This window comes from Rhea pennata, chromosome 14 (genome assembly GCF_028389875.1).
Source record: "Rhea pennata isolate bPtePen1 chromosome 14, bPtePen1.pri, whole genome shotgun sequence".
Taxonomy (NCBI): domain Eukaryota; kingdom Metazoa; phylum Chordata; class Aves; order Rheiformes; family Rheidae; genus Rhea; species Rhea pennata.
Genome location: NC_084676.1, coordinates 10,130,742 through 10,158,332, shown reverse-complemented (window position 1 = coordinate 10,158,332; position 27,591 = coordinate 10,130,742). Strand labels below are relative to the sequence as shown.

Sequence of the window (27,591 nt, the reverse complement as noted above, 5' to 3'; positions counted from 1 at the left end):
AGACTCCAGTGGTCTTCCCGTGTATGGCCTGCACAACACTAGAGACGACCAGAGGTGGAGGTGCAGTGCAGTCGGTATCAAAATGCTGACAAGTGCCCAAAGGCGCTTAGCTGCCAAATGCAATGCCCATTTCCTGGGATCTCTGGCTGCCGGAGATCTGGGGGTGCCTCTCACACCCAGCAGACATGGAATCAGCATCCACCCAGGGATGCCCTGCTCTGCTTGTCCCCAAGACACTCTGCACCTCAGGCAGCAACTCCATGCTCTTCAACCTGAGCTGAAGTTTCTGTTGCCATCAAATAAAGTGCTACTGAGGGAGAAAAGAAAAAAAAATGGCACGGAGAAAAGCAATCCCTGTTCCCTAGCCCTGCTAAAAGAAAGTTGGAATATGGGAAGGTTGGAATCTAAAAAGAAAAAATAAAATAAAAATATAGATTCTCAAGATTCCTTGCCCTTCAAAGTGACTCTATTTACATGAGTGCCAAGGAGGCTTGTTTTGCTATCTCCCCTGCCAGAAAAGTCCTTGAGGAAGGCGCTACCCCAGCCACAGGCCAGACTTCACCTCCCCAGCTCCAGAAGCCAGCAGAGACCCTGCTGCACATCAAGAGGTGTGACAGTGATGAGAGGGCAGTGTCAGAGGCTTATTCTCTCGTCCCCAGCTCAGCCTTATTCACGCAGACCAAAATAACATTTTACAAAAAAAAAGGGGGGGGGGACATTCCTAGGAAAGTGGCAATGCCTACCCCCATGTGTTACCAGGCTCCAGCACAGCTTCCAGAGAGGGATGTGAAGCAGGAGAGCCATCACTGCACCGAGGCACTGGTAGTGTTCACAACCACAGATGGAGAAGCCAGCTCCACCAGTGCCTCATAGGTCCCAACCACAAAGCCCACAAAGCCAAAAAGGCTGATCGCAACATCCTTGATGACGACAAGGGGGTGGATGCCTTCAGCGTAGTAGGTGGCGATCTCCAGCAGCGGGGGGAAGATAAGAGCCAGCGCGCTGCTGCTCACAGAGCCCACCAGTGAGATGACAATGTCCAGGCGTGGGATGAGGATGGCCAGCACACCTGGGGAAGGAACAGACAGTCCAGTTAGTAAGGCATGAAGACGTTGCCAGACAGCGGCAGAGACCCAACCACCCAAGTCAAAGCAAGCAAAGCAGATGGTATCCCTGACACCCTGAGTTGCACCTCTGCCCTCCTGCCTGATACAACAAGCTTTGTAGAGATGGTTACATTTTTCCAACCATCTCCCCAAGCAATTAAGCCAGTGCATTTAATTAACAGAGCATGCCACATAAGTGAATCCCTGTTCACCTCCTGAAACAGAGGACTAAAAGTCTCCCTCCACCTAACAGTAGCACCAGCTGATCCCAACAGACCCTAGAATCCTCCCCATTTCCCCATGTGCAGCAACTAGAAGCCTCTCAGGTTCCAACATGCCACCCCAGCATCGCCTTGCTACCCCACAGCTCCACAACATACCCCTCTAACCACCCTCTTCCCCAAGCCACTTGGGTGACAACATCTGGCAGGCTTCCCTCTTCGCGCTGAGCATTGCCCATAGTCCGAGCATTCACAGAAATCACATTTAATGTTTCCTGGCAAGGCACAAGCACCTGCTCTCAAGGTGCCAATTAAACCAGAGCTTTTCTGCAGCTAGGAGAGCAGAGAGCCCTTGACTAAAGGCTAAGATAACTGACCCCAGAAAACTGATGCTTTTTGCAGGAGGGGAGGTTCTGGCATCCCTGGTCCCATCACAGGAGCCAGCAGTCACAGACCCCATCACCTCCAAGGTCACCTGGGGAGTTGTGAAGCCTTAGAAACCTTGAAAAAGCAGGAGGCAACAAGAAAAAGCCCTATCCTCCCACCTCTGAACAAATTCTTTTATTTCACATAATGTGTAAAGCTGTTCCAGAGCAAGAGCATCTACAACAGAGCCTGTGGGAGAACAATTGTTAAATAAGAACTTGAGCCAAAAAAATCCCCTTGGGAAGCGTTTTACAACTTTCACTTAATGGCTGCAAACCCCTGAATGTTTTCCCCCTCTTCCTGTTACAAAATGGAAGCGGAAGTGGGGAAGGACCTTCTCCTTTGAACAAGGGTATAGCCCCAAACACCAGCACTACAGCCCAGCCGCTGGAGCAGTCTCATGGCTCCTCTCCATATCTGGCCAGGACTTCCAACATAACCTAATGTTACTAATGGCATAAGGCAGCATTAGGTGAACATGTTCAAGTTACTGGGTGCTTCAAACATTTTGGGATAGGACTCAATCCTGACCTAGGATCTTTCCTCCAGTGCAGGTGACAGAAGTAAAACATGCATCATTTGCTACAGGTGTCCTGCCCTGATGAGGTCCTCAAAAGCCAAGCTGATGGAGTCATGAAATGACTGCACCTGGCCTTCTCCAAGCTGCCTACGAAGATCAAGCCAAAGGTGTGAGCTGGACAGATAGAGCTCCAAGGAGAAAGCACATAGCGAGGGACTCAGTCCTGCAGGTGGCCAAAAATTTGCCCTGCCACAACTCTGCCACAAGGAGGTTCAGGCTTATGCAGGCTGAAGGGAAGAGCAGAGCAGCCAGCTGCTAACAGCATCCTCAGCCCACCCCACACCACTCTTTGGAGTCAAAGTAAACAAGACTAAAGCCCACGCAATAATAAGCGGAACTAAAGTACCAGCTGCAGTCCTCAGCCTTCAGGGCCAGTGCTCACATTTTCCTCAGATATTAACTCAAAGAGTTTTTAACTGTGCTGGTTTTGAAGTCTAAGCTCAAAAGACACCCATATATCAAACCGCATCCCCTCTTTGGAAGCCAAAGCCATGATGCAGGCTTGTTCTGTGGCCACAAGATCATCTGATGAATATTTATGCAAGCCCCTTAATTGCTTTCATCCTCGCCAAAAGCCATAGTGATCTCTTATACTGAAACATAAGGATAGGAGATACAGAGAAACTTGTATCCTTCTACCAGCACTGCTTCATCCCCAGCTCCAAACTGGAGGGTACAGCCACTGTCATCACCTAAAGCCACCTCTTCACCCTAAGCTTTTGCTCACCTGTTCAGTCCCACCCAGACACCACGGGTTCCCCCCACCCCGAAGCAGGCTCTGAGCTTGACCATTAGGACAGCAGTGACCACAGCACATGCCCCAGCACTGCATGATTTAATTCTTTGCTCTGTCCCTCTGCCCTTCCTGACCTCCTCTATCTCACTGAGGCAGGTAGATGCCAGCTTTCCAGAATCATCTAAAGTTCAAAGGAGAGCCAGAGATCAAACGCCCTCCTCGCATGCTACGACTCTGCTTTATGCTACCTCCAGCTCTTCCCATGTAAGGACAGGAGAAGGCAGAATAAATAGCCCATACTCTCGTTTTTCAGCTGGACAGTAAAAGTTTTTCTCCTCCTTTTCTTCAGGGAACAAAAGACCTCAAGACCAAAGTTAGCTCTTCTCAAAACAGGCCCTGGGCAAATAAGGGACTGGGAAGGATGAGGTAAATAATGCTGTTTGACAGCCTGGGTTGTCTCCTGTGTGGCCAGGCAAAGCCTTGTTACCAAGCCAGTGGTACGGATTTAATCTTCACTGGGCCCAAGATTCAGCAAAAGGTGCCACAAGAATCACTCCTGCTTGTGCAGCATATTTCTTTCAGGTAGGACATTTCCCAGCCATTGAGGAAGGCAGGGGCAAGGCTCAGCTTGGCAAAGTTGCACCTGACCACAGGATCTTCACTCCAGGACACTGAATGCCCCTGGTTGCAAGTGCTCTGCAGTGACCAGGGATGCCCAGAACCCAGGGCAGGACACCACAAACATGAGCATTGACACATGGATAGTTTGGACTGGAGCCTCAGGAACTCAGCATGGAGAAGACAGGGCTTCATCCATACCAGCTAAGACAGCATTTCTGGACCATGATCCAGAATCTGGATCAAGATCAAGAGCCCAGAAATCAACAGGCTCTCAGCCAGCTCCATTTTCCACACATTAGCGCTGTACTTTTCTCACAAGCCCAAACCAAAGCCAGCTAGGATGCAGAGTCTAGATCTCTGATGCTGAACTCTGGTGCAAAAGCAGCAGCAAACTATGGAGCAAAGGCCTTTCTTGGTGGAAGACGCCTGGGAGCTCATTCAACTGTCTCAGCTGTGCTGACAACAGCAAGGATGTAATCTTCAAGAATCAAAGCCAGCCAAAATTGTATATTCCTGTACTTCAGTGACCCGTTGCTCCTTCTCAACAGTTCTGCCTTTCCCAGATCATATTTCCCTCTTAAAAAAAATAGTCAGATAGGTCAAATTCTATTCCTCAACCTGCTAATGTCACAATTCACTTCAGTTTCCAAATTATGCAGGCAATTGCATGCAGTGACTTTTATAGCAGACAGGGAGTGGCTGGCATCAGGCTGCATCTCAGTGCTGGATAGGCCTGATGCCAGAGTAGGCAACAGCCCTTCAAGAGGTTGGCCTTTATTATTCAAAATATCTCTGAATACTTGTGGTTATTAAAAATCATCTCTAGGGTCTCCAGACCAGTCAGGTTTAACCATGACCCTCCCCTAGCTTTGGCAGAGGAACAAGTGACTTCAGACTGTGCATTAGCTGCTCAGCCTTGGCATTGCCTTCCAAAGTTATGCATCCTTCCGTGGGAAGGACCAAACACCCTCCAAAATAACAAGAGAAGTCAATGCCAAGAGGCAGCCCAGGAGGGATAACATCTCCAAGTCTGGCCAGAGCACCTGAAAACACTTCCCAAGACCTCAACTCAAAAAGGAACGTGGGGCACTTTCAGCATTGCTGTTTTGTCCAGCACATGGGTCTTGGGTAAGTCTGCTCTCAGGCTTTGGGAACCTTGCACCCTGGGCCAGCACCTCCTTGTGGCTGGCAAGATGAGCCCTGTTTGGGTGGTAAGAGCTGGCTCCACCACACCTTTTCTGTAGGTCAGCCAGGACTCAAGCCTGCCAGTCTGCTCCACTAGCCACAAAACCCTTGGGAGAAAAACAAACTATTTTGGGCTGAGGTAACCAGACCTGCCCCCAGCATGCCGCTGGCAAGCCAGGGCTTTGGTTATAGTCCATCCATCCATGGATCATTTTCAGTTATCTGCTGTTGTGCTACATAATGCAACAAGACATGTGCATGGAAAAGCAGCGGTGTACAGCAGGCTTTTTCCTGCTGTTGTCAGACCACATCCAGCTTTCAAAACAGAGTCCAGCCAACACAGCAGAGAAACTGGGGAAGGAAAGCAGCTAGGCATGCATGGAAGTGACCAAGAGGTTACCATGCCACAACTGGTCAAGTCACACTGCCCAAGACAGGGACTTCCTGGCTTGATCTGGCCATTCACTATTTTCCTGAGGTTTCTTCTCAATAGCCAACAAGCATTTTTATTTTTGTAAAATTATACTTTACATTTTTTTCCCCTGTTGCAGTGAGAACACAAGTAAGGCATCAGTGCAAATACACATTTGTCTCAGGTCCCACATGCTAAAAGGGATGTTACAATATACTAGCATAGCTCCCTGGGAAAGGACACCTATTCCCTCACTACCAACAAAACCTTTGCCACTGTCCCTTGCTAGGTGTTGCTCGGGCACAGAGAACTTGGCTGCTCCATGCACACAGAAAATAGACAGCCTCCAGCCCAGGCTCTCCTGGCATCAGATCAGGTGTTAGGATTATTTTATACACAGCTTTTTTTGAGCAAGTGTCATCAGTGGGATCCAATGCCCGAGGCTCCAAGGTAGACTTATCACTGTGCAAAGCAGCATCAGGTTGCAGCCTAGACTAGGCATAGAACTTCAACACACAATTAAATCTGGCAAGGTGTCAAACTGCAGCAACTCCTCCCTGCTGAGACTTGTGTCCTGAAAGCAAACATACACTCAGCACACAGGAGAAAGTGTGACCAGATGTTCCAGCTAGCACCTAGTGGCCTTCTCTGCCTCAAGGAAGAGGTGTCTCGCCAGATCTTCAGTTTCCCTTCCCAAAATTTCCATTTAAGCTGATCTGCCACCTCCAATTTAAGGAGGAGGTTTGCAGAGATGAGGAGATGTAAGAGGCTGCAGGGTAACTAAGCCAATGCCAAAAGCCCTCCTCCCCATGCCAAAAGCCCTGGGCACCTTCCAGCCACAGGAAGCATAAGGAAGCTTGACCCATTCTCTTGGTCTCCCCACAGGGGTAAGGTCCTCAGCAGAGGAGGCTGATCCCACAGCGGGGGGGGGGGGGGGGGGGGGGGGGGGGGGGCAGAGAACCACTACTGCTGCCTGTTGCCAAACCTTTCTTGGCACCTGGCTCACATTAGAAAGGTTCAAGAGACTCCCCACCATGACAGCGTTAACAGAAGAAGAGGTGGTGAGGCCAGGGTGTGCGAGGGGCTAAAGCTCACCACATTACCAGCCCACAGTGGGAGGGAGGGAAGCTCCAAACAGGCTGCTACTCACAGGTGATGCCAACCAAGGCTGTCCGGAGGAGGAGGTTGACCAGCCACCCCCAGCGCTCTGACACTCGTGCGATGACAGGAGGGATGATGATCTCAGCAGGCACGTAGAATTGCACAGCGTACGTGAAGAAAATCCCAAAGGAGAAGAGCAGCTTGACAGCTTGGTATAACCTACGAATGAGGAGGAGGGGATCTGATGAGATGGGCTCCTGTTCCAACCCCCATGGCACCAGCTGAATGTAAAAAGCAGAAGAGAAAAACTCTGCCAGAAAAATGTTTGTCTCAACCGTCTCCCTCCTACACGTCCCCCTTCCAAATTACAGGGTGATGCCTTCAATTCGCTGAGCTGTTTCTTGCGTAAGAGATGGCAAGGAGATAACGCAACCCACAAGCCGTGTCAACACATGTCCCCAGCACCTAATTAGAGGCTTCAAGTCTGGCTTTGCGTAAGGAATTGGCAGGCCAGGAGTTGAGCCACCAGTCTTTCAAGTGCTGCTTCCCCCTTGGGAAACCTCTAGGGGCCAGACATTCAAGGCTACTTAAAAAAAAAAAAGTTCCACTCCTAACTCATTCAAGGAGTCTGATACGTCTTTGGCCAAGAGACCAGGAGCCCAACTTGTTCCTTTACACATTAAGGCACCTACCTATATTTCTAGATGCTCAAAATACCACTGGCAGCTCATGTGTGCAGTGCTGCCCTCGGCTGCAGTTACAAGTCCTCCGGGCACCTCATTCCTTATGGAGGGATATGGGTTCCTTACTGTCCTCTCCACTTCCACGTGACAGGCTGGACTCCATAAGGCTTTTGGTAACTCAGGGTGGCCTTCCTCCCAACTGCCACACAGTGCGTGTGCCATACGCAATGCCTGAACACCCAACCATTAGGAAATCGTCCTCACCAGAGAGATGGCTAATAGCACCGACACCGGAAGGAACCTGCAACCCCGACTTTCAGCTGGTGCTGGTGACCTAGAATGAAGTTGAATGCATAACACCTCACCAAACATTTCTCATCTTTGCCTTCACTAAAAAAAAAAAAAAAAATCCAGCTTCCAAGCTGAAGGATGGAGAAAAGCTCCTTTTCTCCTGGTTGCAACCAGCAAGTTTTTTTTTCTCTATCTCAAAATAGGAGATCAAGAACATCTTCAAAGAGGTTTATCAGCTGCAGCCATGTATATTTCACAGATTTCAATTATTGCTTGACTCCCAAATAGGAGGAAGGGGAGTGCACCATGGGGATAAGTCTGGGCTTACAAAATTAACATAACGCAAACATCACCATCACCACCTGTAACTCAGCCACCTCCATGAAAAAAAAAAAAAAAAAAAAAAAAAAAAAAAAGGCAAAAAAACAGCAGCTATTTCTCGAACACTGCATAATGCACATTTGGGGAAAAGACAGTTAAAATAGGAGTTTAGGCTGCCTAGAAGGAACTCAGTATGCAGTTCCTGGGCTCACTCCAAGTCAGACCACACTACGTCCTGGATCATACAGCAAAGTAACAGGAGGCAAGTGCAGCTCCAGAAAAACCTGCAACAGCTGGCCAGAAAGCCATTCCCAAATCCTGTCTCTGCCCTGAGCTCCCTAGCAACAGAACATGCCTCTGTACAGAGGAGCAATACCCCATGGTCCTACTTGTTCCCCTACATACATATGCTGGCAAGCTGGACAGCAAATCGAACACAGGTCAGCAGAATGACTTTGCAGCAATTTGGTTTATCATGCATCAGCCTATTTTAGCAGAAGTGTAGCCAGCAGGTTAAGGAAAGACATTACTCCCCTCCATCTGGCTTTCAGGAAGTTATAGCTGGAGTACTGTGTCCAGTTTTGGACTTCCAGGACAAGACAAACATTGATCTACCAGAGTAAGCCCAGCAGATCTGGATAGTCAGGTGCTGGAGTACACGACGTGTAGGGAGACCTCGAGAGAACTGGGCTTGTTCAGCCTGAAGAAGAGAAGGTTAAGGGGGATGTTACTGCTGTCTTCAGCTACCCAGTGGGGAAGGCATGGAGAAAACAGAGTTGCAGCAAGGAAAATTCTAAATAGACAAGAGAAAAGTTCTTTACCACAAAGGTGGTTAAGCACTGGAACAGGGGCCCAGAGAGGTGGGGGGAATCTCCATCCTTACTGATATTCAGAATTTCAGCTGGGATTGCTCTGAGTGAGGGTTTGGACCTGAAGACCTCATGAGGTCATCCCCAACCTAAATTATCCTGTTATTCTATAGGTAAACACAGGACAGAACTCATGTCAGAGTCCAGAGTGCACCCACTCAGCCACAGCACACTATGTACCTGACTTGAGCACCAGTAGCCTTTAGCCATCTATCTCATGGTTTGCATATCCTACGGTCATATTTCCAAGCAAGTGAATATCAAATGTTGTAAAACAATAAAGTGCTCCAAGGCTGTCCATGTTTAAGAGATGCTATTTTAAAAAGTACAGAATAAGGTTGGGTCAAGATCTTGCACAGGTCAGGAAAAACCAGCACAATAAGCACAAAGGGCATTTTCAGCTTAAGAAGAGGAAAAGCTCAAGCCCTAGCCATGACCCACAGAGAAAGCAGGTTCACTCAAGACACTGGAGTGGCACCTCCCTGCAGACTGCAGCAAATGCCTGCTTATTCAGAAGGGTCACCCCAGGTCACCCCTACAAGCTGTACTTCAAGGTGCTTCAGCAAGAGATAGCATCACATTCTTTGACCATGGGCTCTTTCATTTCATAACTCCAACTAGTCACACAGAAGCAATCATGTTCGCTCTCACTACAGCATTTCTTTGCTTTTCAGATGGTAGGGTTAAGCAACCCTTCTGAAGATATGAGGAGGGGTTTCTGCATAGCAGCACAGTTTTTCCTCGGAGACCATGGTTAGATCTAGGCGCTTGGAACTCATATGCTCCTCTTTGGGAAGCTCTGGTTACAGATCAGTGAGCCTGGGAAAATCCTTAGTCAACTTATATCTCAACGATTCCTCACACATTCATCAAATCTGACCCCAAAGACCTCCAGGCGATGGCTGCAGCTAAAGAGGGATGTAGCATCTCCTCCACAATACTCCCCTTCTTCCTGTGCTGCAGGCAAATCCCCTGACTTCCCACCCACAGCCCTCATGACCAGCTTCTGCAGTGCAATGCCCTACTGCTGGGGTGGGAGGGGGAAGGAACAAAGTAGAATTCATTTCCAGAGCAAGTCTTCACTCATTTAAGGTTTAAGGCAAGAATGGGAATAGTGTTCAAAGGCTCAACCTTAGTTTCCCAGCTCTTACTTTAACAAGGCAGATAACACATTTCCAAGTCCAATATTTATAGCCTCCGTTGAATGTTCTGCCAGGAAAGAACATGTACAAACACTGAAGTGCTTGGTTTGCAGAACCATGAGAGACCACGGTGCTCCTTCTCCAGAGGCAGCTTGTGGAGCATGGGAGCCCTGTCTCATTCCCTGAGCTTCTTTGTGCGCCACTTATAAAGGGCTCTTCTGTTTTCTGTACAGAAATACATCTTTTCCATAGAAGTACTTTGATGGAAAGTGTGGATATTCCCAGATGTGCATTCAACACAGAATCCTTCTACAGACTGAATTTAAACTATTGTTTCAGTTCTCTGTCTCAGTTTTCCACTCATAAGAACAGCAGCAGCATTTCCTCTTCTCCCCATCTCATCTGTAGCTATTTTACTTGTATTTTACCTGTAGTTTGTTGAGCTGATGGGATTCACACTTACTGCACTCTGCGGGTTGGGATTCAAATCTCATGATAATGCTGACATTTTTCAAAAGACATATTCCTTCTCACCAACAGAACAGTAACCTGCAAGTACTTCACGTCTCAGCGGAGTTACCAAGTCAGGGCTCTCAGCAGCAGCAAGACTTTCTGCCACATGGAAACAGAAGTCCTATAGCTGCACAGGATAAGATTATATATATAATTACCCAACTACCTAATTTTATTAATAATAATTCTGTTAGTAGTAGTATTAGGTCAGCTTCTGGAAGCTCAGAGACTGACCTCCAGGGATGTAGCCAGTCAGGATACGAGTCCTGTCACAATCTGCATTACTTGTGGGAAGCGGCAGCATGTCACCTTGTACAGAGCTCAGCAGCTTGCTAACAGATGACAGGACAGACTGGAGGGTGGGAAGGGAGGACACACTTCTAGATCAAATTCTTACTTTGGTCTCTTGCAGGGTTTCAAGCCAGTAGTGACTTCAAAGAGAAGCTTTTAAACTTCAGAGCATTCCTCAGCTGCCCAGTAGCACCCTGAAAACTTGTTTTATTACAGGCCAGCTTTCCAAGGAGCTCTGTGGCATCAAATCAAATCTTAACCCTTATTCTGCATCAGCGCACAAAGCTGCTTTTGTGCAAACACCTCAGCAGAGGAGCAGAGCTTCTCTCCAACCTCCCTCCTTGCCTATCAATGCCGTATCTTGCCAAAGAGACACCTGGAAACAGCGTGTTGGAGGAACTGAGATGGGTTTGTCCACAACTTCCCCAAATACCCCCAGAAGAGGAAGCTGGAAGAGGCCTTAATTCTCAACATTCGCATGCTGAAGAGCCTCCACACTTCTTGTCTCAGAGGCATAAGATTTGCTACTAGAGAAGTTCTTGCATTCCTCCTTTGGGATGAACATGGGAGTCACTGTGATGAGCAACCATTTACCCTCCCAGGGACAGATCAACAGGCACTGTGCTGGCAGCTAAGAAAGGTAAAAGTCAACATGAAGAGCAGGAAAAATTCAGGCAGAGAAGTTTGTCCTGTCACTCAAGTACAGTTTCCAAAGGTCCCGTATCTTTACTTCACACAAGCAGTCAATGTAGCCCAAGCTGCAATAAAATGGAACAAGAGACCAACAGGCTTTTCACTAGCTCCTGCCCTCCACCGCCTTCCCACCAAGTCCTTTGAAACTAGCTCCTGAGGAGATAAGACATCTCCACAGGCAGTAAAGGTCAAGATGAGCACTGGCTCTACGGAGTAATTCAAGCCCCTCCACAACACACTTGCATTTCCAAGCCATGTGCAGCAGCACCCAGAACAATGTGGAGCACCACAGCTTAACCATGCATTTTCAAATGCTTTTCCAGTTTGACAGCTGGGGGCCAACACAAGCAGCACGGGCAGGGAATAGGACTACCAAAGAGGCTGCTACATCCAGGCAGCAACTTGCATCCCCTCCTATGCACAGCAGCTGTGCACTGCCGTACCAGCACTGGCTAAGATCACACAGGGAAACCCAGCAGAAAGACCTGCTCTCTCCCAGGTTCATAGCACGTACATAGCCTTTAGCATAAGCATGTGTACATCTGAAGTGACAGTGCCGAGCTCACAAAGGAAGCCCTGAACAGCAAGCTTCCCACTAGAGATCTTACTTCCCCACCGCCTGCAATCTCAGAAGTTACCTGGCATGCAACTTGGCCAGCTACTGCAAAGCCCCTGGCAAGAAGAGAAAAAAGCACCTCTGGATAAGCATTTACAGTGTTAGGCCATGTGTCTTTCCGTAGGGCTATGATCCCACAGGCCAGTGACTGGAGCCCTACAAGATGCCTCGCAGGGTCCTAAAAGAGGACAGACAGGTTTGGGGAGTGGCAGAACTTGGCCCCTAAGGGAAGGCATGTCCTCACAGCAACAGCTCCCGCAGGCAAAGCTTCACTTAGACACAACGCAGAGCCCAAGAGTGGGAGTCCGAGCTCCAGAGCTACAAACAGGAATGCAGCTCCCATGTGAGATGCCACATCACTCTCCCACTTGGGAGCTCCCAGCTTTGGGTTTAGTTTTCAGTATGTTTCATTTGGGCAAGAGAAACAGTTTTGTGCTGTTCACTGATCTGATAAGGGCACATCAGGGTTTGGTTCAAGTCCTCTTGGCCTTGCACCACAAGTACTGCCAGTCAGATCTCTGCTTAGCCCCCCAAACAAGACTGCAAGGCTCCAAGAAAGGACAGGGACAGCAATCTCTAAGGCAGGGACCATTAGAGACCCAAGGAAACAGCTCAACCACAAAGAATCAGCTCCCAAGCTGGAGAGTCAGGACCAAGCTCAGTAGCAGGTGCTCAGACACCTCAGCAACAAGCACCTCTCCATCCTGTACATCAGACAGCACTTGACGAGCTGCTTTGGACAGTGGCTATGACACCACTGCTCCCTCCCCACCTCCATTACACCACTCCCAAATCCATCCAGGCTAGCTCTTCTAAGAGGAAACCTCGCTGGCTACCCCCCTCTTTTCCACATCCTTGGTGAGGACTGTCCTCCCTCATGCCCCTGGCCTCTCTGCTCCTGTTCAGGGACTCACCAGCAGTTGGGCAGGTTGAGTGTTATGCTGGCCTGGATTTCTGCTCCGAAGCGCAGGTACCCCAGGACGCTCAGGCTAACGTACAAGACTGTGACGATTGCCATCCCCACGTAGAGGATCACCGGGAACTGCCGGGGATTCTTCATTTTGTTTTCCAGCGGCAACACCTCAGGGAGGAAGACGAGAACAGAACAGCACGTTTCCCCCTGTTCCCGCAGGCGGCACAGTCCGCAGCGCGGGCACAGAGCCCAGGACGCAGCGGTGAGTGAAGCCAGCTGCTGCAGTCATGCAGGGCTGCCCGCAGAGCAGCAGCTGGAACGGAAACCTCGGATCTAGGCACAGCTTTCCCACTGCAGCCCCGTGCGCAGAGACACGGCGAACAGGACAGTCACATGAGTTGTCCAGAGACCCCATGGCCACCCAGAGCAGAGAAAATCGCTATATTGGGATCTGACTCCTAACGCTCGAGTTTGACTTCTCCGGGCTTCACGTGGCAAGTCCACAGTAGGGTGCCTTTGCCTTAAAGAAGGGACCATCTCTCTCCCATAGCACAGGGCTGCGCTTATCAGGGAGTCCAACATCGCGAGGTGACACAGCCCACCCTGTACCTCAGCTGCTTTGCACTCCGCACCCCAAAGCGGCACAGCAATGCCTTCTGCAAAAAGCCGGGCATGATGCGCTACCTATTTTCCCACAGCAGATGCTGCAGATTTAGACATTTTCTCCTCTCCCATCAAGTTTGCTTGGGGAGATTTCAGTCAATGAGAAAGGCAAGGACAGAGACAAGTCCCTCATCTCTCTACTACTAGCACTTGCTTTCAGAAACAGGATTTTGGCAAACATTTTTAAAGGTGTTCTTGGGTGACAGGGATTTCAAGGAGCGACATGGTGGTGAGAAGGTAAAAGCAGGAAAAAGCTTTTATTTGCTTCCTCACCTCCAAGCTGCGCTAGGAAGAGAGCATTTGTGCCTCACTGCTTGCAAGAGCCCTCACTGCTGGGCAAAGCATTCTGTAAATACTCCTCTGTATAACAGCTTTGGCATTCTCCAACCCCGTGTTTATATAGTCAGTTTATATTAAGAGACAAAAACATTTTTTTCTCCTTTGAAGGGAGCTCCTGGAAATATCGACACTACTTTAGTGAGGCATTAAGCACCCCACCCACCCACCTTTTTCATAGACAGCCAGTCTATTTACAGCATTCTAATGAGAGGCACATGCAAATTCAGCACATGGCAGACTGCAGCCAAGCGGTTGCTAAAGGGAGATCACTTTGCCTTGCTAGCAGGGTGAGGAGGAATAGATCATGGTTTTTTGTCATGCTTTTCAGCCTCCCACTAGGCAGCTTCACGATTCAGCCTAGTAACAAGAATCAGGAATACTCCTTCACAGGTCAGTAAGCAGAGCCAAAGGCAGCTTTTAATAATATTCCTAGGAGAGCCCAATTTAGTGCCAGATACAGATATCTTCAAAGAAGCAAACAAACATCTGAGGTTTAGAGCTTGTGCTCCTCCAGCCTCAGATGGAAGCAAAAAAAAATTGACCCAGAAGACAGTCCAGAGCCTACATGAACAGCATCATCCAGTATTTGGGCTACCATCAGAGTTCTGCAAATACAGCTGCAACACCGAACGGGTGCTGCAGCAAGTACAAGCATGGCCTCAGCCTCCTGCATAGTCAGCCCTGCTGCCACATGCCAACACTTACCACTCCGATGCCTTCGAAAGCAAAGATTGCAGTGCCAAAAAACAGCGGGTAGGTCTTCCAGGCTGCTGCTAGAGGCAGGTCACTGGGATCGGGAATGCCCTGGAAAAAAAGCCCACAGAGTTTAGACAGAGGGAGGAAGCGGAGGACCTGGCCCATTCCCATGGCTCCCTGTCACAGCCCCTTGCCAGTCTGGAAAGTTGCTCAGAAGCAGAGGGCAAACCATCATGCCCATGGGAGCACCCAGGGCTGCGCTCCCACTGCGCACACGATGCCACACCATGCAACCCCATGGTCTCCAGACACCTCAGCCTGGAATTTATTGCCAAGTTCTCTCCTGCTGTAGAGGGTAACTTGACTGCTGAAGTACAAGGCATCACAGAAATGACAGAGGGAAGTCAGTCTGGCTTGGCCCACACACATACCCTGATGATGTACTGGTAGATCACGACGAGGCTGCCAAGCATGGCCACGTTGGCCAGCATGGAGAAGATGGACAGGACCTTGAGATTCTGGATAAATGTGAGCAGCACCACAAAAGGCAGCAGGGAAACCATGTAGAGCCGGGAGTCCATCGTGGGGGTGAGGGCCACAGTTTTGTTTGAGCTGCAGTCATTGGTAGTACTGTTGGCTGCAGATATGACCTGAGGAAGCACAGGAATACTTGACGAACCCCATAGCATGGGTCTGACAACTATGGATTTTGTCAGCCCATCCCCGACAGGTGAGACTACTACCCCATCAGCTCGTTTACATAGTAAGTTGTTTGAAATGAAAGCAATACAAGTTTTAAAGCCACTGAGGCATATGGTTTCTACGCAAATGCATGTGACCTCGCAAAGAGTACATGTGGGAGCAGCTACTGCTTCTCAGATGAGAAAACTGCCAAAGCCCAGGCTCCCTGAGCACGCAAACCCAGCAACGAGAGCAGCGCTCTGCACCCTCACTGGCTACCATCACACACCTGCTCTAAGGCAGAGGATGGCGTGCACAGCCCACGTAGCAAGCTGACACGAGAGGAGAGAGACGTGAAGTGCTATTTTCTTAAAGTTCCCTTTCCTCTTGCTGTATCTTGTTGCACTCAAAACCATGCACTGTCAGCTGCCCAATGCTTTCTTCCCAGGCAGAGGAGCCAAACCATTATACCACAGGCCTGCAGAACAGATGCCACATGAGGAGATCTGGTATCTACTGCTGACCCCCAATCCTGCACTTCCCAGAGGAAATCATACTTCCCTTGTGCTCTTCCATCCCAAAGGCCTCCCATGCCATGTCTTCATCTCCAGAAGCAAATTTACCCCAACAGCTGGATGGGTGTCCCATCCCTTCCAAAGGCACAGACATGTTTCAGAGCACCCATATGACCAGCCACGTAAGAGTTAGTTCAGATATCAGGTGTCGTCTGATCACTGCAACAAAGAGCTGCACACAAATGAATTTAATTTGCTCCAAGCAAGTCCTGTGCCAGAGCAGAGCTTGCACACAAATCATTATCTGCGAGAGACGACAGCACAGAGACATGATAGCTCACAGAACAGTGTTTTCCCCGAACCCTTGTTCTGCTTTGCCTGCCTCACCGTGGCTTGCTCAAAGCCAATTTCCAAAGCAAAGCTCTGCCCAGTGCTGCAGCACCTTGCCCAGGGATCTGGCTGCACCACTGCTCCCCAGCTAACGCACTCTTTAGCACCGCAAGACTGACCAAGTTACACTCCCCTTCCTCACCCAAAAATCTAGGCCAAGGAGGTTCCCATCTGTGGTCTGAAATGGGTCGGATTGCCAGTAGTTTTGCAAATTTAATTTGCAGTCTGAGCTAACATTCAATTTTCAAGCTTGCCCAGCAACAAGAGTGGTCTCTGCAGAGAGAAGCCCATTTTGAAAGAGCAAGGACAGGCTGCGAGCAGGGTCAGTGCACCAGCAGCAGCCCAGCCTCGTGTGTGTGCACCCAACTGGCCATTGCCTCAGGCCCACTCCTTCTCACAGAGCAGTATGGAGAAGGATGCTGCAAAAATAAAACAGTCCCTGCAAACACACATTTTCTGCCCTGAGGAAACGGAAGACTCCTCCAAGTGACAAGAGACCACACAAGAGCTGCAAGCCCCCAGGAATTCAACTTGCCTTACACAGAAGATGCTCTGGCTCCTCTTCCCCACCCTTGAAGCTCTCTCTGATGGCCTTAACGCTTTTGTCTGATTTTACAAATACCCCAAATTGGTGCTTGCCCCCCACCCCAGCAGATGGAAAGATCCTAAGGGACACGATCAAGACCCATATAAGGATATTTTCAGCCTTCTCACTTCCACCAGCATTTGGAACATCAAAATGTTAGCCAGCACCCACCTCCCTGGATGTCTCAAGGCCACGGAGAGCCACGTGGGAAGATCTCAGCAGATCTCAGTGCCTATAAACCGCCTGCCTCCTGGCCGCTACGAGAGATGCAGCCCAGCACCAAAGCAACACCCACAAATGATGCTTGTGCCCTGCTCGGAGAACAGGCAGGGTTTCCTCTGAAGCCAGCCAACTGATGGCAGGCATGTGGGTCACTTCACAGCTCCTTTCCCCCAGGACACCACCTTGCTTAGAGAGTTTGGCATCAAACCCTCAGTGTTCACACGTTTACTCCTACAAGCAATCCCACAAGGTAAGATGAGGCAAACCTCCTCAGTGATGCTTGTGGAATGAAGGTAGAGCTTCCCTTTCATCCTCTGCCCACGGACTTCCAGAGCGGCTCCTCTTTGGCATCGCAGCCATGTGAAGAGAAGCTGCTTAGAGAAACCTCCACGCTCCCACAGGGGTCTCCAAGAAACCACTTCTGAAGCTTTGCAGTTACCTACCTCTAAGTGAGCCTCCATATTACACAGCCTGTGTGGGAGCCCACTTGCTAGCTCACTGCCCTGAATGGCTTCACCCAAGATCAGAAGAGCCCTCTGCAAGCCAAAAAAAGCAGCATTCCCTCATTATAGAGGGATCCATCAGTCCCCTCTGCTCTCGTCATGCACAGCGCACTAGCCTGAAGTTTAACAGTCTGAATTTTCCTTTCTAGCAGGTTTTCCCTAACGTTCAGACAGTAAACAAATCCTGCTCCCTCCTCACAAAAGCTCAGTCCTGGAGCCAGGGAAACACAGCAGCCAAGTAATCACAACATGCAGAGAAAGAGTTCAAGAGAGGGCTCCTCCAACCACAGCAATTCAGTGAAAGCTCTTCAGCTCTAGCAGTGAATGAACAGGGAAGATCAGGCTGATGAAAGCTTTTGCCATGGGCGGGGAGGGTGAGACTGGACTACTGCTGCATTACACCTGTAAGAGAAGCAGAAATTCACAGGGCGAGAAGGAAGGAGGGGAACAACACTGAACTGATCTATGAGACCTTGAGTTGTGCAGAGGCCAAGTTAAGCCTGTTTCTGTTTGTTTCCTACTGATGCTTGGCAGAAGGAAGCTCTTTCCATGCAACGTGTAATTAAGCTATAGAACCACTGCCACAGGATGAGGCAAGAATCAGGAACATAAATGAGTCCAAAAAGAGGAGGGGAGAAGTTCATGCCAGATGCCAGGAGCCATTACTGTCTACATATAGTATCAATAAACCAGCTGACTGAGCTGGACAGGTTATCAAAGTAGCTATCATTGTGTTGGCCTCATTCTTTCCTGCCTTCTACAGCACTTGGCTTCTGCTCTGCCTGGGGGATGCGGATGGGCCTAATGCTTCTTTACGCAGAAGAAACTCACAGGGATTCTCTTGAACAAACCTGTCCTTTCTGGCCAACTTAACAGGAAAAATGATTTTCTAAAATAATTGGGCAGAGGAGTTACATCTTTCAGAGAAGGATAATCAGGCAGAGGAGTTGTACCTTCCAGAGAAAAATCAGTTACGGAAAATGGACTTTCTCCAAAGAACAAGGCTGTAACAGCATTAAGCTTCTTCCCACTCCCTTCCCAAATCACAAGGGCTTCTCCCCTCCCCGTCATTCTCTTGTTTACAGAAAGAAGGGGTAAGTCTAACCTGTTTCAGATTGTCAGCTAGAAAGACGAAGTATACGCAGCAGAAACCCAACTGAGTGAGGATCAGGAAGAGTCCCACTACACGCCTAGGGAAGAAAAAAAGATTGTTTATTAGAAAGGTCACTAGATAAGACTGGACTTTGCCTGCCCTGCACACTTTGAGCCTGGAGATTAGGCTCAAACACTGCAGCAATGTCCCTTTCCTACAGGCCTGAGATATGCAAGCCAGAGCAGACGCAGGTCACTTTCCTTCAATGCTCAGAAAGAGCATCTCACCTCTATCTAACCTCACAGACCCCAGGCTCCCCATTCCCCTCCTCCTAAACCCTAGGCAGGACTATGATCAGCCTCAGCAGGAAAGTCTCCAGGTTGAAAGGCCCTCCTGACTGTCCCCCTTGGGTTTATAATCTCCAGTGTAGGGTTGAACCATCACCACAGCTGGAGAAGACACCCCCCAGACACAGGAAAAGGTAGATGTTTCCAGCATCTGATGTGCCTATATTCGTAAGCCTGGAAACAGCCCTGAAGCAGCTGTTAGACCTCAATGCCCATTGATTAACAAGAATATGAACCAGTATGAACCAGTATTGTAGCACACATTATTTACCCCTTCTTTCTTATGCGGCAGAGAAGGCTTATTTCTCTCACTCCTTTAGCATAACTCTAAAGACAGGACACATCCCCTAAGTCACATCTGGATGGGAATGTTCTGTAGGAATCTGATCTTCTCAGGACAGGACTGTGTCAAAGGTCTCAGTGTTACACTCCCTGGGAGACCAGCCAGCTCTTCCATCTCAGCTGCAGTTAGCTCTGAGGTTTTTTTTTTGTTTGTTTGTTTGTTTAAAAAAAATAAATAAAAAAAATAAATAAATAAATAAAACAAGCCTCCTCTCCAGAAGGAGAGGAGAAGGGGTACCTTCCCCAGACGGCATGTGTTCGAAGCCAAGCACTGGGAGTTGACTCCAGTCCATACATCACAGCATTCCCATAGTCCACAAACTGCTTCTGGAACCTGTCCAGAGAAGAGAGAAAGAAAGGATGTCACCTTGGCCCCATTTGCTGGTCTCCAAGACAAACAACAACATTAAAGGAAAAAATGTTTCTGTGAAAAAGCCCAGAAGCAGCTCCTGAGTGCTTTCACCAGAGGCAGCTCCTGTAACACTTCACCACATATCCCGGACAGGCACTATATGAGCTTCTGAACCACCCAGTCACCCCCCCAGATGTGCGCTTAGACAGGATGGGAAGCCCTGAAACCACCTGCAAGCTGGAGAGCCAGAGAGAGAAAAGTCCCAGCTACAGACATCCCACCCGCACTCAGAGCCCACAGGGGACTCTGGGACTCTGCTGGGCTCCTCTCCCTCGCAGAGGATAGCGCAGGCGCTGCCGCGTACGGTCTCCAGACTGCTGGGAAACAAGGCTGAGAACTGCTACAGATGCAGCAGAGGAGGGTTTCCACCAGAGCTGGGCAACGTAACCCCACTTCAGTGCGCGCAAGGGTTCAACACTGCCACTCTGCACCTAGGCACGTGCGAAGACAAGCGGCAGCTCAGCGCTGCAAGTCTGTCGTGGCACGGGGCCAGGCTGCCTGGGTGACAGCGTGCTCCAGGCACGGCACGGGGATCAGGGAGCAGTGCCGCGTACTACAGCTGCTCCTTACCTGTAGCAGAAGTGATGAGCACATTTCACCAGGATGCTCATACAGTGCACAGCAACGACTCCCATCACAAATAGACTCAGAGGCCCTAACTGCACAGAAAGAGAGAGGGAAGGCTGCACTCTGATGGCCAAAGCCAGAGCTGCAGGATGGGTTTTACTTGCAAACAAAACCAAACAACTTAATACCTGAGCCCAGAAAAGTCTAATCTCTAGAAATGCCACTGCAGGGCTAAGAGGAGCTCCAGTGCTTCTCCCCAGGAACCAGCCCACCCCAGTACCAAACAATTCCTACAGAAGAGTCTTGAATTTGGCAGGAATGATGCAAAATAAGCAAGCTGGGGCAGTTTAGCCATAGCAAAGCATTTTAATGATTGCTTTTTAAACTTTCCATCTTGCACTTCATTATTGTACAGGTGCCAGGGAGGTAACAGTCTGGTCAGAGGAAGGAACTTTCTTTTTTAATCTGAACAATGCTACACTCCTAAGCAAAAAACATCAGGGAAGAGCAGTGAGCCACTGCTTTCTTACATAGCCAAGCCAGCACTGGGGCATGCTGCAGCCACTGAGGAGCTGAGCACCATGACAGAAGGAGAAGAAAGAAGTGACAGTGTCCTGAGGCTGCTATGTTTGTCTGCCAAGTGCAGTCTCAGCCCTCAGACAGCAAGGCTGCATCACATCCATGAATCTTGGCCAAAATTCAGACCTGCGAGGCTGGCTCAGCCCAGGTGAAACCACACTGAGGGAAACACAGTGTGTTCTCACTTTGCAGAGCTGGTTATGTGTGTGCTCAAATCCTGGGAGCTGTGGAGGTCACATAGTGTGCTCAGCACACAGGTTGGGGACGTACCAAGGTGAAACCTGCCACCCACAGGACCAGGTAGAGGAGATGCCATCTGAGCGCAGTACAGACCATTCTGCTGTCAGCAAGAAAGGGGCCGACACCGCGGGAGCCACAAGGCAATACCCAGCTCAATGTAGAAGAACGAGCCCAGCATCCTGCTTGACCTCAAGCAGAGGAAACCACAGCAGTCTCACATACTAAACTTATCTACATCAGCTACCATGATACAGGAGCAACCAGCACAGCCATAGCAGGAAACAAGACAAGTAAGAGTCCAAGATGTGAATGCTTGCAAGCCAATGAGCTCCAAAAGGCATCTCAGTGGAGAGATGAGCTGTAACACTGGCGGCGCACACTGGCCCAGCACAAGCTGGACACCTTACCAAGATGCCAGCGTTCTTCAGAGCCAGAGGCAGCCCCAGCAGGCCTGTGCCGATATTCCCCTTCAAGAGGTGGATCAAGGTCTGGTACCATCTGAGAAAGGAAGAAATGCAGATCACCACAAGCATTGGCAGGAGCCCATGCCCAGATCACCCGGTTCCTGTCTATACACAGCTGTGGCAAACACATCCAGAGGCCAAGACCACCTTCACTGAATTCAGTTGGGCTCTGCGCAGGAGCCAAGGAGAATTGGAGGCAAAGACTAAGCAAACAGCTTTTGGCTGGGTACTTGCTGAACCTGCTTCCAGGCAAACTCCAACATGAGCTCAGCTCAGCGCCACGTGGCTGCATGATCAGAAACTCCCTGGATCAAATGGGCCAAATCATCAAGCCTCCTTAGAGCAGAGACATCAGCATCCTCTGATAATGCTCAGCAGATGCTGTCCTACCCAGCAGGGACAAAGAGGCCTCAAATTTTATTAGCCAGTACAGTTTTGATGTCAAGTAAGCCTGGTCTGGTCTTCTGTTTGAATCAGGAGCAAGGAAGCCCCCAGGCCATGACTGCAATAAGCCCAGGCATCTTTTGAAGCTGGGCACATTGCCTGCTTTCCACCACTCCACAAACATGACTAGAGCAGGGGGATATTGGGGAAAGCATCTAAAACACCTCCTGCCGCCTGTGAGCCAGGCTTTATTGGGAAGCAGTGCCAAGCCAGGGCAGCCCCACTACAGAGCACATCTCTGCCCCCCTGACACGCACTTGCGGGCTGGACACTTGTCCCTGCAAAGGCAGGGCCACAGCTCAGCTCCCATGGAGGGATTCCCCGTATGAACATAGCTCTCCACCACCCTCCAGCACACGTCATGGCAGCACAGTGCTGTCATCACCACCTACTTCTCCTGTCCACCCCCTCCACGAGCCGCACAAGCCATTGGTCCAGTAGGGATGGAAAAGGCACTCACGTTGTCCCATTGATCTCCCCGAAGCGCTGGTAGGACTCAGGATGGGCAAAACCATTCATGCCCTCAGGTGGGCTCCCTTCTGGTGTGACATCTGTGGAGCTGTAGTCATTGTAGTCCTCGCTGCGGAGCCGCCGGGTGGACATGGTACCTGGGGAGGGAGCTGTGTCAGGGCTGGCAGTGACACCTAGCTCTGTGCCCCCCACCTCAGCCTCCTTGGGAGCAGCCATCAGGAGAGCCCAGCTCACGCTGCCGCAGCAAGCTCTCCTCGAGGGCTTTTATACAGCACGCATTCCCTGCCCGCCCAAGCAATCACAGAGCTGGTGTCTCCTGAGGTCAAAGGCCCACGGCATGTTCCCTCTAGCTCCTTCTGCAGGCTCATGCCCCCATTTCTGACACACCCACATGGGATGAACTTGGAAACCAGCAGGAACACCCACCTGGACACAAGCCCCTTGCCCACTTCAACTACGCGATGGACACGTGCTCCCTCCCTGAAAGCACAAAGAGCCAAACACAGCGGGCAGGGACAGAACGGTGCCTCCGGGGGTCCCCGACACCCATGCTCCGAATTGGGGCTGCCAAGAGGATGGCTGTGAAAGAGAAGCCACTCTTAACGACCCTGCAGAGATTTTTATCAAGGGCAACTTTGCCCTGCAGCAAGTTTCCTAGTGGGTTTCATTTCTTTTTTTTTCTTTTAAATAAGTAGAGCAAAGGTTTCTGATGCCCATGAACTGCAGCGTAGTCCACATGCTGACAACAGGCCACCAAAGGACGCAGAGTCACAGAATCGCCCAGGGGCCTTCGAAGCTCAACAAATTTAGTGCTCTTATTCCAGAGCAACACCCAGAGTAATCCTACAAGCCAGGAGCGCCACTGCTAGCATCCACGAAAGGCAGAAGTCTCCTGCTTCTCAACTTAAGCTAAAAAGCATTAATTATTAATTAATTCCCCGATTAACCCTAGACAGCTCCCACTGCTTTTGCACACCCTGCCAGCCACCCCTCACAAAGGAAGTGCTTGCTTCGGCTTCGAACAGCACATCAGCAAAGCAGGCAAACGGAAGGGCAGCGGGGGAAAAACTAAAGGGAGGGAACAGGGTTTGGAGCCGCGCTGTCCAAGGAGCGGGCGGCCGTGCCGCCGCAGACATCACGGCAGCCTTGCTGCCGGGCGAGAGCCCCTCGCAGCCCTGCGGACGGTACCAGCCCGGGGCTGAGATCTTCTCCCCTTTTTGCAGAGGCACCCACAGGGAAGCAGTTTAGCTACTGATTAATCCTTCTGGATTTTGCTAGTCCTGCAAGAGCTGCACTGCTCCACCCCCAGCAGCAGCCACCCCCAGGAAGCACGGGCTCCTCCAGCGACGCCCAGCAAACGCAGGGTCGCCAGCGAGCAGCCCAAAGGCAAGGGGCAAAATAGGGAAGGAGACTGCTCGAAAGGCAGAAGGGGAGGACAAGGGCTGTGGGTGCAACAGGGAGTTCAAAATCTAGAAACTCAGGTTCACCTCCCAGCCCTGCCCTAGGCTCTGCCGCTGACTCAAAGGCTCGTCCTAAATCCTCAGCCCACGGACATTACATATGGGACATGCCAGACGGGCAGGGAGGGGGCGCGCCGGGCAGAGCAGAGCTTCCAGGTGTTGAGAAGTGCCCATGGACACACACGTCTCTCTCCCGGCATTCCCCAGCTACGCGTCCGAGAAGCCCCGATTTCCTTCTCCATGCTCTGCCCAACGCCTTGGAGGCCCCGCTGCAGCCCAGCCCCCTCCCGCGGGTGCCCTCCCGGCCGGGCCGCCCCTTCCCGGCACGGAGACAGCCGAGAGGCGCACCACGTTCACCAGCACGGAGCAGAAGACGCAGCAGAACTATCTCAACAGGCTTCGGAAAGCGCTTCAGGGAAGGGCGCGCACAGCCTTCGCCACATCCTCTCGGCAGGGAGAGCTTGCAGAAAACCGTTCTATTAAAAAAACAAAACTATCAATCATCCCTCCGGCTTACCAGAGTCCTGCTCGTCCCCACACGCAAAGCCACAACTCGTGGCCAGAGCGAAGGCCCGTGCTGCCTCCCCTCCCCAGCACCTCCCACCGCCTCGCGAGCTCAGCCCTGCTCCAGACTTCCCTCGTGACTTCTTCCCTCGGCCACAGGACTCGTCCCTCCGCAGCCGCTGCCGGCTCGCAGCAGCTCTCGCTGCCACTGCCCCACGCCTGCCCCAGCTTCAGAGGGATGCTCCCAGAGAAGGGTGTTGGGGACCGCTTCCTCACCAGGTAGGACAGGACGGACAGCTAACGAGCAGCATCTGCTGGCTGCCCTGTGCAGGGACAACCCTCCGCCAAAGAGCCTTGGGACAGGCAACCTGCCTCCAGGCTCCTCTGGGATGCCACCACCCAGGCTGTCAGCTCCCTGGATGTCACCTCCCAGGCCCCTCTTGGATGTCACCTTCCCAGGCCTGGCCCCATCCCTTCCTTCCCCTGCTGGAGACCTGGCCCCCGGCCAGACAGAAGCAGCAGAGAAACGCTGCTACCACAGATGGGCTCGTTTCCTGCCACACAGCTCCACATGCTCCCCATCAGGTCACGCGAGCACCAGTGCTGGCGCAACACCCAGCGAGCAGGACACGGAGGCAGCAGCCCCGAGAGGGACTGGCGTCAGCTGCTGCAGAGCTGCAGCCCTCGCTGCGCTGCGACGTCTGTCCACCCCCCACCACCCCCACAGCCTCAGGTCTGACCCCCGCTTCAACGCCAGCTTCCCGAAGCAGTCTGACGATGGCCACGCACCCAACACCAGACTAATTTATCAGAGAGCAACGGGAGTCCAGATTTGCTCGACTCCAAATAACTGGAGCAACGTCGTGGCCCCGCCAAGGGGGACCCACGCGTTTGCCAGGGTGGGGCAAGTTCAGCGCAGGCCCCTCCAGATCTGCTCCATCCCCAAACCCTGGCCAGCCACAGGCAATCCACGTGCACAGCCGGACTTGGTCCTCCCACACCACCACTCCAACCCGGACGCTACGTGCAACAAAGTGAGTAGCCGCAGTGGTCCGTGAGGTGCAGCCCCGCCACCAAAGCTAAGCTGGGGGCAACAGAGCTCAGCCCAGACCTGACGCTTGCTCCAGAAGCTGAGCAGCCCGGGAGCTGCACCGCTCCAGAGCGGTTAGGAACAGGCGGTAGCAACACCCAGCAATACCGCTTTATTTCCTGCGGCAACGGCTAACCCCGACGCAGACAGCCGGGCGAGGCTTGCGCTGCGCAGTAACAGCGCGCGGGAGGCAGCGAGCAGCGATGCTGCGAGGCGTGCTCAGGCTAATGTCAGCACATAAATCACTCCGGCGTAACCTTGTAGCTCACAGCCTGGCCGCGCGATCGTGCCCTGAACAAGCTCGGCTGCATTCAAGGTGATCCAGCCGCGCAGGGACCTGGAAGGGCCGTGGCTTTAGTTTACACAAGGCGGCTTCAAAGCGCTTCGTCACGAGTGACGGGCTGGGCCTGCCGGGGCGCAGCAGCGGCGCAGAGCAACGCGCCAAGCACTAGCGGTGGGCAAGGAAGGGCTTTTGAGGCGGCAGTTCGGGGCAGGCTCGGAGACCCCCTACCCAAGTAACTCCACCTAATCCCTTCCGCACGGGGAGAGCCCCCTCCCAGGCCGAGCTGAGCAGGTCAGGCCACCGAGGCAGGGTCCTGCCGGGAAAGCGCCGCTGCTGCAGGCCGGGCTCAGCCCGTCTCTCCCCACTCGCCTTCCCAAAACCTTCCCTCCACCACGCAGCGTACAGCTATGTTCACATAAACCACCGATTCCTTCCACAGCAAGGAAGCTTAAGTACCCCTTTTTGCCAGGAAATTGGTGGCGTGTCTCATTAATAACAAAAGCAGCCATCAGCCCAGGGAACGAGGGCGAGGGCGGCTCAAGCAAGCGCTCGGGGGCGAGTAACTGCACAGCGGCAGCTGTGCCACCTCCTCCCCCCCAGCCCACGGCGGGGCTGGGCACTCCGCACGCTCCTTGGAGTACTCCACAGCGATGTTCTCCAGATAAAACACAACGCTGTTACATGAGTCCTCTTGATCATTTCCCTCAATTTTTTTTCCTCCAAGCAGGCCTGGCTGCTTTTTGCTTTGAAGACCCAGGGAAATTTGATCATCATGACTTGCCTGCTTTGTTTCTGGATTAAAGGTTGCATAGCAGTGGGGAGCGAGCACTCAGATCCTCCGCAGTCAACAAGAAGCTGCAAAACTTGTCTCCTCCACACAGTGAACATTTCAAACCAAAGCAAAACCCACTAAATAATTTCCTCATCATTTACAAAGAGCAAAGACAGGAACATCCACACTTGGTTCCCACTGTATCCCTGACTCTAAGGCCGCTTTCACGTGTAATTTTTTCCTATGCACATGACAATTTCACTGCTGCAAGTGAAATGTCCTGGGAAGCATAAGTGTATATGCTTACAACAATTTGTCCTTTAGAGTCACAGCCCCATCCCAGAAATCAAAAGCATGATGCAACTTGTCAAGCACCCTGACAGCTCTCTCCATCTGAGTGGGGGCCACATACAGAAGAGATAACAGTCCTTTGGAAGAGCCTTTGCTAAAGGAATTGCACAAGAAATTTGTCACCGCTTGCTGTCATGTATGTTTAAGTCTTTATTTCTAAAGCGCTGGCTCTCTCGCCAGTCCTGCTCCCCCAGCGCCAGCCTGAGGAGCAGCTCTCTCCGCCCTGCGATACCAGGAGCTCCTGCAGCCCACACCACTCGCACAGTCACGCCTTTCCACCGTTTCATGGCATGGCCAGGCCCTCCGTTCCCACCTCTCCCTAGGGACTGCTGCTCAGCACAAGCCTTCCTGAGCATCCTGCGTCTTCCTCTCCGACAGGTGCTGCGGTGCCATGTGTCCCACACCCCGCACAGCATGAGCCCCAGCACCCTCCAACTCGCGTGCCCCCGCGGCACAGCGTAGGGCTCCTCACACCCCCATGCAGGCCAGGGCTGGCAGGCTGCACTCTCACACGCTACACGGCACCCAGGGACACTCTGATGCACCCACACGGACTGCCCTGCACCCTGCGTGCAGGCTGCCAGCACCACCTGGCACCCCTTGGCATCCACCCAGGCTGCCAGCACCTCTGCATACCCCTGCACCCATGCAGCCTACCAGCACTCATATGCACCCCTGGGCATCCACACAGGCTCCAGGCACTTCTCCTGCACCCATGTGGGCTCCGGGCAAGCTGTCGGCCTGCCCCTACACCCATCCATGCCCTGGACATCCAGGTGGGCTGCCAACACCCCCCTGTGCACCCCCTGTGCAGCCTGTGTGTACTGCTGGTGTCCCCCTGCACTCCTATGGGCTGC

The 27,591-nt window shown here is 51.5% G+C and overlaps 1 protein-coding gene across 2 annotated transcripts in view; it reads right to left on the bottom strand.

Moving 5' to 3' along the window:
• The window catches only part of LOC134146659 (proton-coupled amino acid transporter 1-like), a 30,811-nt gene that overhangs the window by 2,343 nt on the left and 877 nt on the right, over positions 1 to 27,591 (bottom strand). The window contains exons 2-11 of one of the 2 annotated variants that reach the window (XM_062587092.1): positions 22,264 to 22,411; positions 21,303 to 21,393; positions 20,080 to 20,168; positions 19,336 to 19,431; positions 18,421 to 18,505; positions 14,850 to 15,068; positions 14,428 to 14,526; positions 12,722 to 12,888; positions 6,438 to 6,607; positions 744 to 1,069 (exon numbers count right to left, since the gene is read on the bottom strand). In XM_062587092.1, coding sequence (XP_062443076.1) covers positions 804 to 1,069; positions 6,438 to 6,607; positions 12,722 to 12,888; positions 14,428 to 14,526; positions 14,850 to 15,068; positions 18,421 to 18,505; positions 19,336 to 19,431; positions 20,080 to 20,168; positions 21,303 to 21,393; positions 22,264 to 22,406 — 1,425 coding nt within the window. In that variant the 5' untranslated portion in view covers positions 22,407 to 22,411 and the 3' untranslated portion in view covers positions 744 to 803. Of the gene's footprint in view, positions 1 to 743; positions 1,070 to 6,437; positions 6,608 to 12,721; positions 12,889 to 14,427; positions 14,527 to 14,849; positions 15,069 to 18,420; positions 18,506 to 19,335; positions 19,432 to 20,079; positions 20,169 to 21,302; positions 21,394 to 22,263; positions 22,425 to 27,591 lie in introns of those variants that run through there. The other variant, XM_062587091.1, reaches the window with a different exon arrangement.